This window comes from Stegodyphus dumicola, chromosome 12 (genome assembly GCF_044657685.1).
Source record: "Stegodyphus dumicola isolate Sdum_Otavi_A_Nest chromosome 12, ASM4465768v1".
Lineage (NCBI taxonomy): Eukaryota > Metazoa > Arthropoda > Arachnida > Araneae > Eresidae > Stegodyphus > Stegodyphus dumicola.
In genome coordinates this window covers 85,286,798-85,302,598 of record NC_140779.1, presented here as the reverse complement: position 1 = coordinate 85,302,598, position 15,801 = coordinate 85,286,798, and the positions used below count along the sequence as shown (strand labels likewise).

The 15,801-nt window shown below is 32.4% G+C and overlaps 1 protein-coding gene across 1 annotated transcript in view; it reads left to right on the top strand.

Moving 5' to 3' along the window:
- LOC118203684 (uncharacterized) overlaps nucleotides 1-15,592 on the top strand; it is a 30,207-nt gene extending 14,615 nt beyond the window's left edge. Inside the window, exon 4 of the mRNA XM_035375962.2 lies at nucleotides 15,405-15,592. Coding sequence (XP_035231853.1) covers nucleotides 15,405-15,524 — 120 coding nt within the window. The 3' untranslated portion in view covers nucleotides 15,525-15,592. The remainder of the gene's footprint in view (nucleotides 1-15,404) is intronic.
- The last annotated feature ends 209 nt before the right edge of the window (nucleotides 15,593-15,801 follow it).

Sequence of the window (15,801 nt, the reverse complement as noted above, 5' to 3'; positions counted from 1 at the left end):
TTATACTTACGATTAACATGAGAATTCTCAGTAAGAGGTTTTCCTCGTGACGTGAAATATAAATCTATTTCTTTACCTAACTCACTAGGTGAAAACCATGAATCACCTTGCCTCACTGCAATGTGAGAAGCTGTTCCCGTATCTAAAGATTGGTATAACCTATCTGAAACTATTAGTTGTTTGAGGGTCTCGAAGTCAGTTACCTTCCTTAATTTTAAATAATAATCCCAGGCAGTTACTAAGCGTGACGCAAACTGCACATGAGTTTCATGTGGTTGTTTAACAGTTTTTCTGAAGTTTTCTAAACACGAATATGGTGTTGGCTGAAACTCCTTCAGAACTACTTCTTTTACTTTTTCATAATTTGCGATATCCTTATCATATAAATAGGTTATTATATTCGAAGCTTTGTCTCCTAACAGATTTAACAGAATTTCTGCTTTATGGTCCTCCGAAACATTTTTTGTAATAAACGCTCGTTCTAATGACGAAAAGAAAAATCCCCAACTCTCAGGCCGTATAGGAATTTTTACAGTTAAGGTTCTAATACTTTTTATTAATTGATCTAGTGACTCTGATTTTGTTTCGGTTTCGCTTACACCATCAAGTTTAGTTTCTGCTTTAAGCTTAGCCAACTCTAACTCATTCTTTGATCTCTCAAGTTTTAATTTTTCTAACTCGACAAGTTTTTGCTCTTCCTGTTTTCTATTTTCGATAATAGAGTTTGCTATCTCTTTTACTAAATCTTGTTTAGTTTTAAAAATTTCACTATTCTCAATAACATCAGTCAAATCTGCTATAGTCATTTTTTCGTCAACATTTAGATTTATTTCTAAGGCAATAAGCCTTAAATCTTCTTTTTTAGCACTCTTAAATAACATTGTTGTTTATAACAGAACAAGCACAGAAAGTACAGAATTAACAAGAGAGGAATCACTTACCTCTGCAGTGATTCACTTTTGATGAATATCCGTATCCTAAATCAGCGATATTCGTTGAAAAGAACAAGCTGGGAATATTGGCAAACGCAAACACTCCTGTGTTCTCAAAAACGAAACACTACTTATTCATGCACAAACTCACACTCCGGCTCGACGGACCAGATATGTTGGGGTCTCGTCCCAAATAACACACACTAAATAAATTCGCTGGTTCGATTCTTTATTAATTCTCATAATTAATTACAATTAACTCATAGCTGTGACCAGCCCTCTTACACCGTCGATGGCGATTCTCAAACTCGTTTGATCATCACATTACAGATGCCCTGCGTGGATTACATTACAGATGCTCAGGCGCAAACAAAATGCATAATTTATTTCTAAACAAACTGTTGCTTTTGAAGTGCCTGAAAGAGCGGCAGATACTATCATCCATATTTTTAAAGCACAGTATATTTTTATAGAAACATAAGATTTAGAATAATCATTTATATAAGTCAAATTATGATATAAACATACAACCCTCTAGAGACTGAATTAGTGGAAGTTCAGTGGTTATGTAGAAATGATATGCAGCTACTTAATGGCTGATTAAGTCAGCAGCTTCTGTGGACAAGTAAAAATAATTATATAAACGACACACAACATTCTGGATTCGATTAACAACGAGGATACGATGTTTATTAAATGAATTTAAGAAGTTTTAACACATAAAAAAATTAACTCATTTTTTATCCTAAAATGTATTTTTGTGCGTAGCGTATTTTCATTATATTTTTAAAATTCTAATTTAGAATGTAATTGTCAAGAACTGAATCCTAATCATCAGTAATATAATAAGTAATTATTATGGTTATTAATAAATCCTTCTTATAAGGTAATTGCAAATATTTCAAAAAACTTTCTGTCTGAATGCAAATATTTTTCTATGCAAAATTTTTTATTTTATATTAATCAAGATTGCACACGATATTAATTATTTGCACTTCAATTTTTACCGTCAGCTCTAGTAGAAGTTACAAATCAATTATATTAATTAAGGATTGGATTGGATTATTTAATTATGGTAAAGCACACGAGGGCTATCTGCCTAAAGGGAGGGATGCCTTCGTGGAGGACTTTCTAAGGTAAACTGGCTCGTATACACGTTACACATGGGGAAAACCACTAAAACGCCCATGCAGCCAGCCCGTTCGCGGGATTGGAACTTCCGACCGAACTACCAGTGCTCAGCGTCTTTACTGCTCGGCTGCTGTTGGACTATTTAATTAAGGAATGACCATCAAAATTTAGAAACAGCGTACCGTAACAGCAATTCAATTATTGGCGCCATATCTTTCATGTTACTCCCGATTGGCAAGCTACATGATTTTTAATGAGTATTCGGGTTTTGTTAGTAACTTCATTTGGAAATCGCGCTTAAACTTAGTTGGTTATTTAAACATAGAAAGAACATGGGAGCTATTTGGTTAAGATGCTTTCATAGAGAATAGAGAACTTTGTAAAGAGAACCTAGAAAACTACGAAAACCAACCATGCACCCTGGGTTAGACTTCGCAACAAACAATTAGTATTTAACAATCTTCAAATGCTAGGCAACTGGTGAGGCTCGAATTAAATCTCCAATTTAATATTTTATTTGTAAATATTTAAAATATTGTTGTATACTTAGACACAAAAAGCAGAATTTAAGTTTTGTTAACTCGTTAGTAAACTACCAAGCCGTAGTGCAAATGAATATTCAATTTCTTTTGCAATAATTGTATTCACTTAATATTCTTGGAATATAAGCTAAAGAAGGAACGTTCTTGGAAGATTAAAGAAGTGTTTAAATCCAGGGATATAAGGTTTGTCTTACAAGCTCAGGATCAAAACGATTCTGCAATTGCCAGTTGACTTGTAAATGGCTGTGAATTAAGCAGATGACTTTTAATCTTACTTTTTCAGTCAGGCAACGTATTCCAAATGTCTTGTATTGCATGATAATGCATCTTTTCATTATTCAATAACCAGTCGGAGAACCGCTTGTGTTCCGAAAATAAGTATGTGTACTCGATTGTCCTGCATGTTTTTCAAATTTGTCTTCTTGTGATTTTTTTTTCTTTCACAAAAACTAAAGTTGCCTCCCAAAGGAAAGTTTTTTGATATTGAAGAGACAAAACGAGTATGACATCTACTTTTAGAGGCATGTCAAAAACAGATCTTTACAAGCCTTCTCTTCCATTAAATGTTGTGCAGTCAGACAAAAAGTTGCATCAGTGTAAATTCTGTAATTTATTTTTATTACACTCTGATTACTTTACTAACATACAGTGAATATATACTAAATCTTTTACTTCAGCTTAAGTAATTCAGAATTTTTGACGGAATTGTTGTCGGAACTAGGACTTAGAAGGTAAGTCAAATTAAATATTTCGATAACCCAATAAATTCAAGGTCGAAGTTTCAATACTTTATTTTCGGAGAGAGGGGAAATTTTTTCCGTTTTGGTCCATTATCCTAAGTATACTTGCTTCGATTCTTTATTTTTCCATAAAAGCGAAAAATTTACGCATGGTATACATATAACGCATAGCTTCAAATTAAAATTTAATAATTTACAGAGTGGTTATATTTAAAGTTCCACATTGAAACGGTCATAAAAGTGTAGTGAGAAATTCGTCCGTGAAAACCACGAATTAGCAATTAGAAAATGTGAGATCCGAAATCACTCGCACAAGTGCGTACAATCTGGAAATCATTTTCTTACAGATCGTTAATTTGTAATTTTTGAAGCCTGAATTCGGCCCTAAAACATGAAGATACTGATTCAAAACGCTTTTAATCGATTTGGGCCAAAGAAATCCCTCATGTTATCTATCTAGTTCCATTGCATTCTCCTATTGCATTGGATTGCATAGCAGTCATTCCACACCGTTTAGTGTTGAATGACAGCTAGTTTCATAACTGAACCATTTTTCTCTGAAGAGCAGTCGACAGATGGACCACTGATTGATTGCAGCTCACTTAGAGTCAATGTTAAAATGTTTTGTGATACATGAACTGCAGTTAACATGGCATTTTAGATACTACTATTTTTATGCAGGGCTGGGCCTTACCTCACGTGTGTCGCACAGTTACTTAGGCAACATTTCACGAATGAACGTCTTAATGGCCAACACTTCCCCTCTTCCCACCAGTCCTCAACCTCTGTGACTTTTAGCTATGGGGTTTTCTCAAAAGCACTGCTTATGGTGATAATCTAAACAGTTTGGCAGAAATGAAAAATGTGATACACTGACATGTCCGTAACATTCCTCCTGATATGCTAAGAGCTGCTCTTGAGAATGCAGTAACAGGATTTAACTTGCTTTCGGAAAATGCTGGACGCTACATTGAACATGCTTTGTAACACCTTTTGGAAAATATTAAACACATTTTAAACAGATGCTTTCCTGTCTTATTTCATTTATCAACCTTGCATACAGCGCCATTTTTCCCCTGGTGGTGAGTTTTTGAACTCTTTTTTTTTTTTTTTTTTTTTTTTCCCCTGCGGAAAATAAATTCCCATAACCGCCTTTACACGATTCCCAAGTTTGATAGCATTTGGTACAGTAATTTTCTTTTTATGACCATTTCAAATTGGAACTTTAATTATAACCACCATGTAAATTAAACTTTAAAAATTTGACAGTTTGGTTCAAGTCCCAGCTTCAAAAAATATATATAAATATAATCTTTTATATTAATTCTCTTATAAAGAATGTTTTAAGAAGCTAATTTTTTTCTCGCGTTATAGATTGTATAAAAAATTATCTTTAATATGATTTAGATTGTTTCAGCCGATATAAGAATCGGGTTACTCGGTGGTACAGAATAAACCCTGCTGGACTATTTTATTTCTTTGTCATTTAGCAAAAATCTTTTAATTAAAATATTTATCCTTTGGACTTCGTTTTAAACTTTATTTATAGTTAAAATGACTAGAAAATGAAAAGCTGTCTTCAGCTGAAACGCAATTCATGTAATTGATATTTTAAAAAATTGACAAGAATGCAAAATTTATGGAAGTCTAGCAATCGAAAAATCTTAATTTTCTTGTGTGTGCACTGAAAATAACTGTAGAAGGAAAGAAGAAAATTAGAGAGAAAAGTAAGCAAAAATCAGGGAAATTTTGCTGTCAGACATACCAAGATGTTTCAAAAAGTTGGACGCTTTTGAATATACTTTCAGGATATTTCAAAGAATTTATGTGTTCAAAGAAAAAACACTTGGACGTGTACACCAGCAAATACCATCAATTGAGCTTGTGGTTAACAGAAAAGACAAAAACAATATCATTGCAGATTAAAGTGAAGAGCGACTGGTCTTAAACTATATGGTTGTATAAATTTAAATTATGTTATAGAACATCATATCGTATCATAAATGGAGAATCCCATGATTTTCTCATTCGAATTATTTGAAGATTCAGGAGTTTATCCAGTGATGTATGTGGATGTCACCTAAAGATGTTTTTTTTTTCCCTCCTGATAAAACAGCGACCGAGCGGTAAAGTCATTGAACGCTGGTAATTCTGTCCGAGGTCCGAATTCCGCGAACGGCCTGGCTGCATGGGCATTTTCGTGGTTTTCCCCATGTGTAACATGCATGCGAGCCAGTTTCCCTTAGAAAGTCCTCCACGAAGGCATCCCTCCCCTTAGGCAGATAGCCCTAGTGTGCTTTGTCATAATTAAATAAACCAAAACCTCTTGATGAAACCAGTCTTTCCTTTCATCTCATACCTTCAAAATGTTTAGCCTCTAAAGAGTGATAAAGGCTCTGACCAAATATTGATGAAATGGATTGAATTGGATTATTAAGTTACGCCAAAGCAGGGCTATCTGCTTAAAAGGATGGATGCCTTCGTGAAGAACCTTCTAAGGGAAACCAGCTTGCATACACGGCACACATAAGAAAATACACGAAAACGCCCATGCAACCAGCCCGTTTACCGGGATTCGAACCCCAGAGCGAACTACCAGGTTTCAGCGACTTTACCGCTCGGCCGTTTGTGGGCCTTTATGAAATGGAAGGCGATAACTTTATTTAAAATGATTGTCAGAAATATCAAGATATTTCAAAAATTTGGATACTTTTTAATATACTTGCGGAATGCCTAAAGAAAAAGAGCAAGAATAAAGTAGAATGCCTGAAGAAAAAGAGAAGAAAAAATAAATTTTTGGGTAAAATTTAGTATTTGTATTTTTTTTTTTAAATTTAAAACCTTTTAATCTTATGATATTTGATTCTTATGATTTCAAAAATAAAATATTTGACTAAAATATGAATAACATTTAAGAAGCCAAATGTAGGATAAAATTGTGTAAAACAATGGGCACAATGATAAAACTGTTTAAAGCAGTGTATGCAAGTCATCCTAAGTTAAAATGTCGCAATCCTAAGTTAAATGTCTCTCTTAGTTATTTATATATCTTTTCTGAACGGAACATTGAAAGGCATGTTAACTGTGCTTTACTGTATTTTCTCTTTTAATATATGCAGTTTTCAAACGCATCATAGTGTGGGTTACAAAGTATTCCTCTGAAAGAAACGCAATTCAAATAAATAAAATCACATTCTGGAAAATTTATATTAATAAATATATTAAAAGTGCTCAATTCGAAGGAATAAATAGAAAATTGTCTGAAGCAATTATCTGAAGAGACAATGCAACACAAACAATTAAAATAAAACTATAAGAATTTAAAAATTACCTAAAATAATAACTATGACAAAAATATATATAAAGAAAAGTATTTGAAAAAAATAAATAAATAAATAAACACTGCACCTTTATTTAAGCAGTTCGAATAGGTAAATAGAAAATTTTAAAACAGTTATTCGAAAAAAACCATGCAACTTAAACAATTAAAATGAAATTCGAAAAAGAAAGAATTACTTAAAATAATAAGTTTTAATTAAAAATATAATATAAAGAATATTATTTGGAAAAAAAGAACGATGGTGACTTTTTTTCCTCTCACGGGAAAGGAAACTAGGTTGCCATATATTAAGAAGTTCGCCAAGTGAACTATTCTTGGCGCAAACTGACAAAAAAGTGCCAACATAAATTTGTGAATTTCTCCGTAAATTTCGCTCCAAAATTTACAAAATTTCATATTTAGGCGTAATTTGAGTCGTAGAATCCAAATATGTAAAAAAATTGGCATGTTATTTCAGAAAAAGTCCGATTTTATGTCAAAATACCTATGTTAGAATAGTGCTATATATAAATCTAATATATATCCTATGTCGCGCTTTCGAGACATGAAGAACGCAATTTGAATTTTGTCTATCGGCCCAGTAGATCGGGAGATATAGGACTGTCCCATTTTTTTTTTGAGCAGTGTACATATGTCACATAACTAAAAATGGTTTGCTGTAAAATGCTGAAATTTTGTATTTGGGACTTTTGACTAATTACAGCATGATGTAAGTCTGATGTATCTCATGTAACTAAAAACTGACTGGTTATAGAATGCTGAAATTTTGTACATGGGACTGCTATAACATCTAGTTATCCACCTCTCTTTTTTTATTTCAATCAGAAGTATCAAAAGGAATTGGAAGATTGTATCTCACTTTCAAATGAAATAAGTTTAAATGAAGTGTAGCAAAATGGGTGTACAGGAAAGTCACGTATTAGCCACATCAAATTTTTTATTTAACATGCTGTAGTGTTATTCCATGTGCTACTAAAAATTCTATGAGTTATTGACATATAAGATTCACAAAACCTCTGAATGCCAGTTTGAATTTTAGAATTAGATAAAAATCAATCTTCAGTTAAAAGTGCTATACTTGCAATAAAATGACATGGAATATATTGTCTCGAAATGAGAGAAAAATGACTTGCTCGGGAGGGGGATTAAAATGCATAATGTAAACAAAGAAGGGATATTTTTTTTAACTTGCCACGTGATGTAAACATTGACATTTCTGATATTCCTGCAAATTCTCTTTTTTTTTTTTTTTTTTTCCTTCTTTTCTCTGCTTTGTGGGATCTTTTAAAGTTACTGTGTGAAGTTCTGTTAGGTTTTGCGTTGCTTTTGGATATATTTCGCGTCCTTCCATTTTTATTTTGGAAAACCTTGACTCCAGTTTATTATGATGATTAAGTGTTATTTATCAGAGGAAGGATATACTTGCATAGTAAATAAGCCAATTAATGGCATGGATAAGAGTGATGATTCATTTCCTAAAGTGATATTTTTAGTAATTCTGGTAGAGGCATTTGTCAGAGATTGAGCTCGCTGAGTGCTTGCCTTCCACTTTCCATGAAAGGTTTTTTTTACTCTGTTTGTAAATAATCTTTCTTGTACTATTTAAAATTAATTTTAAAGTTTATCAATGTGTTTTGTCAATTAAAACTTCAGAAAAATTTGAATAGCTCATCCTAAAATTATTTGTAAAGTAAGCAGTTTTTTAATACATTTTCATGTAAAGTAAAAGAAAAAAAACTATTAAATGCTAAATTTAACATATATGATAGCTTAAGTAATAATCTGAAAATGATGCCCAAAATTTATGACATTACGACATGAACTTTTTTAATGAAAATTTTTTCCTAAAGTTAGGCTTTGCGATGTAAAACTCCCCATCTTGTGGGAGCATTTCTTTTGGCTCTTCTCCATTCCAAGAAAACGTCTTAAACAAAGGCATGCCATTTCAAAAGGGTTAAAGATACTCTCATTTGGTTTATGAAACAAAAGGATTTGTTTTACACCAAAGAACTAAATTTTCACAGAAATTATCTGATGGTCTTAAAATAATTAGATTTGAATGACTTTTAAGTGCTTATAAATTTATAATTATGACTTGAACTATGTCAGGAGCATGTATGAACCTCCAGTAATATTTGATATGCCTGGAAACTACATAGTAAATGCAAGAGGTACTGATACTCATTCAAAAACAAAATCCAACATTAAGAATCAGTGTAAAGGATTACGCTGATTTCATTAAGAATCAACATTTATGCTGGTTCTTAATGTTGGACTTTGTTTTTGATTGTTGTTCAGCCTGATATTTTAAACTAAATTATAGGTACTGATACTGTTCTGATGAAAACGATGTGATGTGAAAAATGAAGGTTTTACTGTAATGCTAACATGCATGGCAGATGGCACAAAAGTTAATTATTTGTTTATTTTTAAGATAAAGCATTGTAAAAATATTTAATCTCAAAGGATAAATGAATGAAATTTGTATAACATTATGGAGATTTAAAATGCATGGAATTATTATCTAGGTGACATTAAACAAAAAGTAAAAATTAGATATATTCAAACTCCATATAAGAGACCAAACAAAATAGGAGTTATGCTGATGTAAATCCAATTTAGCTATTTTTCCAGCCCTTTGGGAAAAATAATAAATTTCATAAATATTATTCTTTTCCCTGATTAAATTAGCTTATGATTTTCCTTCCTTTTCATAAGTAGCCTTCGTTCTTTTACTTGATATTTTATTTGGAACTATTTAGTGTGTAGCGAAGCGGTATCTTAACTTTAAATTAATAAACCTAAGAATACATCAATGCGAGTGGACTGTAAATTTAACCTTTATTCGGCGGTTTTAACTTTCGAACACAACATAGCACAAAGTAAAACGACAGAGTTACAATTAGCGGTTTTAAGAATGCAAGAACAAAATGCGAACTACGCATACAATCTGTGCATTGCGAAATAATATCTCACAGACAGGCAGAGAGCTCTGGTGGCTGAAACATTCCGCCCGGCGTTGAAACATCGTTTCAAACTAAATAGCTTTTACAAAATGAAATTATCATAACAATATTAAATTATGCAAAAATGTATCATTAAAATATTCACAAGAAAACATAATATGTAATTATGCAATGAAACTAAATTGTTCTCAAAACAGATGCACAGAAGCCTTGATACAATTCAGGAACTTATATAACTAAAGCAAAGTACAAAGTTATAATGCTTTAGGAAAAAAACTTAATCATTGATAGGCAAAACACTAAGTTTGTGAATTGGCCTTTTGAAAACTCCGTTAGCGGTTTTGATCTTCACGATACGCACAATATTATCTGAGCTAGGAAAAAGTTCCTGGTTTTCCTCTTCGAGACACAAAGCGCTTTAAAGCGGCAATAAATGATTCTGATGTAAGATTACCTACTAATTCAATATGTATAGCTCTTGTAGTAAAACACACGAATACACAAATGTAGCATTTCATTGGTTTTACTCCTCGACCTTGCCTGGGCTTCACTTGAAATGGCCCGGCGTAGTCAATTCCAACTTTGGAGAAAACCTTTGACGGAACGACTCTAAACGATGGTAAATCAGACATTATCTGGGTAGATGTTTTAGCTCGTACACGATGACATTTCACTCATTTCCAAATCTGTTGTCTTACAACTGACCTAGCGTGGATTATCCAATATTCTCTTCTAATTACTGATAGCAATAGCAGGGGGCCTGCATGAAGATGGAATATATGAAAATGATTCACTATAATCTGTGTTATGTGATGTTTCTTGGGCAACAAAATAGGATATTTTCTGTCCTGCGCGATGTTGGATTGTCTTAATCTTCCTCCAACGCGTATAAGTCCATTCTTATCGATAAATGGGTTCAAAGAAAGGATCTTACTATTTGAGGTTAACGGTTGATTCTTTTTCAGAAGATTATATTCATTAAAATACTCATCCATTTGAACTACTCTAACAATTGCATTTCTAGCGTATTGCAATTCTTCGGTTTTAAGGTAACCCTTAAGTCTTGTTGCGGTAGATTTAGCTGAATTATTCGCAAACCGAAAACACCATGCGATGATTCTTTTAAGTTTCAAAAATGATGAAACTTCATTAAGGACTGGAATTTGCGAAGCGACTGTTCCAATTGAACAAGAAATATTTTTCCGTTGTTCCCTTAAAGACTTCTGAAAATGGTAAGTTGATAGAGAATGGAATATTATTTGAATTAAGCCACTGAGGACCTGTCCACCACAAGTCATGAGTAGAAAGCTCTGAAGGCAAAAAACCTCTTGATGCGCAATCAGCTGGATTCTCCTTTCCTTTTATGTGATTCCAATGCGATGAAGGTAAGACTGATTGAATTTCTGAAACGCGGTTGGCTACAAATGTTTGCCAGCGTGTTGGTTCTGATTGTATCCAGGACAAAACTATCATTGAATCACTCCATGCGTAAATACTGTCAACATGAATTTGCAATGAATTCTGCACAGCTTGAATCAAATGCATTAATAGAACTGCAGAGCAGAGTTCTAAACGAGGAATAGAGATTACTTTCAGGGGAGCTACGCGAGTTTTTGATGTTAGTAGCTGCACCGAAATTGAAGAATGATTTGAAGACTTTAAATAAATCACTGCGGCGTAAGCTTTCTCTGATGCGTCACAGAAACAATGAAGTTCTACATTTGTAGATTTAGGCAATAATACTCTCCTAGGAATATGAATGCATTCAAGATTTGCGATATCTTCACAATAGATTTTCCATCTTTGATTGATTTCATCTGGCAAGGGATCATCCCACGAGATTTGTAATTTCCATATGTCTTGAAGCAAGATTTTTGCTGCAACTATAAAAGGTGCTAACCAACCAAGTGGATCAAAGATTTTCGAAATAGAAGATAAAATTATTCTTTTAGTAGAACACTCTCTGTTTTCGAGATTTCCAAAGTGGCAAGTAAACTCGTCTTGCGTTGGATACCACTCCAAACCCAATAATTTTATTGATTTAGTATCAACTACTGTACATGAAGAATTTGAGTTCCGAGCACTCAAAGCAGTTTCCAAAATCGAGCGATCATTAGTACACCATTTATGCAATTGAAAGCCACCTTTTTGTAAAAGTTCACTCAGTTGTGAAATTAACTCTACTGCGTCTTCTACTGTGTCTGAACCAAATAGGACATCATCAATATAACAATTGTGTAATATTATTTCAGCTGCCTTTGGGAATTTAGTTCCTTCGTCAATTGTTAGTTGTTTGAGTACGCGAGTAGCGAGGTATGAAGCGGAAGTAGTGCCGTATGTAACTGTGCACAACCTGTAAGTTTTAATCGGCTTCGATGGATCATCTCTCCAAAATATTTTTTGGTAATCGCGATCTTCATCATGAATTTGAACTTGTCGATACATTTTCAATAAGTCACTAGTAATGGCTATGGGATAGCATCTAAACCTCAAAAGAATAGTAAATAAGTCGTCTTGTACCTTGGGACCATTCATTAGCGTGTCATTAAGCGATATCCCTGATGTAGTTTTGGCACTAGCATTGAAAACGACGCGTAATTTTGTGGTAAGACTGGATTCTTTTAGCACGTGATGATGAGGTATATAATAATGAAAATTTACTTTATCTGGATTATCATCGGATAATTCTTCCATGTGTCCAAGTGATAAATATTCGGACATGAAGTCTTTATACTGTTGATATACTCCAGGAGTTTTTATTAATTTTTGTTCCAGACTAAGAAACTTGCGAAAGGCTGATGGTCTGGAATTACCCAACTCATTTCTTTTAGGCTTGAATGGCAGTTTTACTCAGTAACGACCCTTTTCACTACGCACGTGATTTTCCACGAAATGATTTTCACACAATCTTTCCTCTTTAGTTAAAGGTTTCGATGTGGGAATTTGTTCCAAATCCCAAAATGATTTAACTAATTCCTCCGTGTTTACGTTTAGCGTATTGACTGAAACCTGCTTACGGTTTGGGAATTCAAAATGTGTAGTTCCAGCAATTATCCATCCTAACTTAGAACAACATGCAAATGGAAGATTTTTGCCCCTTTTAATTACCTCGCCATTTATTAAAGTAAGGAATACATTAACTCCAAGTAAAATATCAATTTCTCCCGATTCATGAAATGTAGGATCTGCTAAAGTTAAATCTTGGAAATTTTCATATAAATTCAAAGGTAAAGTTACACTTGGAATGTTTCCTGTAATTTTGTCTATTATGTAAGCGGATGTTGAAATTCTGTAATTAGTATTAAAATGAGGTGTAAACAACAAGTCAACTTCTCCAGTAGTAGTTGTATTGAAAGTACCTAAGCATGACACTAATATCTTCGAATCCTTTATGCTCAATCCTAAATTGATAGCTGTTTTCCGACGAATGAATGATTTTTCACTACCTGAATCTAGTAAACGTCTACAATTTATGAATTCCTGGTTTGAGTTTTGAACCTTAATTAAAGCAGTACACAAAAGTACATGACTACGTTTACCATTAGCATGAGCTCCAAAATGTTTATTTTCATAGTTGTTTGCACAAACAGTTGGAGAAACCTCACTCAAATTGTTTTCTGGTTTAATTTGCGATTTCGGAACAAACACTTGTGCTTCCGGTGAAGGGAATCTAGATGCATTTTTTGGTTTGAAATTATTTTCTAAATGCAAAATGCTATGATGATGCTTAAAACAATGCTTGCAGGTGTTTGCACTCTTACACATTTTAACTTTATGGACATTAGACAAGCAATTAAAACAAAGTTTATTAGTCTTAACAAACTCTATTCGTTTTTGCACTGGTAAATTTAAAAAATTAGAACACCTGTATAAAAAATGATCTTCTTTACAAAATAAGCAGGTAGAATTAGAAATCAGAGAAGTAACCCTATTATACACTGGTTTATCTGATTTATGCGTTATACTAACTAAAGGTTTACTGTTCTGTAATGTTCTAGCGTAATTCTTCAAAAATTCTATCAAGTCATTCAACTTTGGTATTTCATCTTTTTTTAATTGACGCTCCCACCACAACTTTGTCGAAACGTCAAGTTTTTGCAAAATAATATACAACAACAAAGTATCACTAAAATTATCTATCCTTTGATCTAATATTTCCAATGAGCGAGTTATTTCGATTACGTTATCTACTAAACTTAATATCGAGGATGCAGATTCCTTTTGTATTTGTGAAACGTTAAGAATTCTTTTAATAAAAGCAAATATCTGTTCTCTCTTATTAGAAAATCTCCCTTCTAGTAAATTCCAAGCAATACTGAAATTTTGATCAGCTATGGGAATTGACTGAATAATGCGATAAGCATCATTTTTCAAAGAACTCTTTAAATATTGTAATTTTTGAGCTCCAGAAAGATTTGGATTGTTGCGAACACTAGTGTTAAATAAATCTTTAAATGTTATCCATTCAGTTAAATTTCCGCTAAATGTGGGTAAAGATAATTTCGGTAACTTTAAACTTTCAGAGATTGATTCAGGTACGACAGGTTTGTCGCCATTTGCATTTACGACCTTGTAAACCTTTAACTTACGAATAATTTTTAAGTGAACCTCCTCAATTTTCTCTAAAATCGACTGTTCTTCCTCAACGAAAGTGTCTATTTTTTCATCATCACAATTTGTATAAATTTCTCTAAATAGAGATTTAAAATCTTCCTTAAAAATTTTACATTTTTCTAAGATTAATTCAGCTTCAGCATTATCTAAGTTATCATAATTTATTCTCTCAATGAATTTAGTTAACTGCGTTTTCAAAATTTTCTTTCGCTTTTTTTCTATATCTGACATTTTGAAAATATTCTAAATTCTCGATTTTACTAATACTTTAAACACAACAATAGTAGCAATAAGAAAATCTCAAATGCAATTAAAATGCGTTAGCTATTTCACTCACCTCGAACATTGTATGCATTCCGTAAGTCTTGAGAATTCTAAACCGAAATTGCATTATCAACTCCATTACGGACACGTAGAATTCTTATTCACAAGCGCGGGTTTTACTCGAAGCTCCGGCGTATGACGACCAAATAATGTAGCGAAGCGGTATCTTAACTTTAAATTAATAAACCTAAGAATACATCAATGCGAGTGGACTGTAAATTTAACCTTTATTCGGCGGTTTTAACTTTCGAACACAACATAGCACAAAGTAAAACGACAGAGTTACAATTAGCGGTTTTAAGAATGCAAGAACAAAATGCGAACTACGCATACAATCTGCGCATTGCGAAATAATATCTCACAGACAGGCAGAGAGCTCTGGTGGCTGAAACATAGTGTGTTTTTTAAATGACCTTTACCAAATCATTCTGTAAATTTTCTGTGGGTTACCCAAATATATCACTTATTATCTTTCATTAAGTTATCAAAAATGTAATGAGGCAACTCAGGCTCAATTATGTAAATTGACCTTAATTTTTATATTCAATACGTAAGTAAATATTTTTGGCTTTAAATTTAATTTTAAACATTTACTTACATGCTGAAAAATATTGTAATAATTTTAACTGAATTTAGTATTATTTAATTAAAGAAATTATATTCAATTGAATTAATGTAATAAAGCCTGATTAATATAATTTTAAATATATTGTATGTGTTTTAATATTAATAAGAGTAATTTTCATTTAAATTTACTTTTATTGATTTGGAAAATTATTAATCAAACATTTTTTAATCTATGTGCTTATTCACAGATCATTGACTTCCACTATAAACAGCAAGCAAGGCAGCTGTTTGAACCAGAAGCAGAAGAGCCTGTCTCTGAATCTATTCTGTTTCCAGTGGAAGATAAAAGAAAGAAGAAAAAGAAGTAACTGTATGTAATTATGCTTTGTACAGATTAAGTGTAAATAAATTAAATATTTGTTTTTACTAAAGTTAATTGTATTAAGTGTGCATTTTTTCTTTAATATAGCTCCACAATGTTTTATGACTAAAATTATATTTATTTACATGAGTAAACTAATATCATAAAATGATATTTATTTATATGAGTAACTAAATGTAAAATAAATAAAATTATATTTGTTTTGATTTAAAGAAGTGAAAGTTATAATTCTAATCAGTGTTTCATATTACAAAGTAAAATTT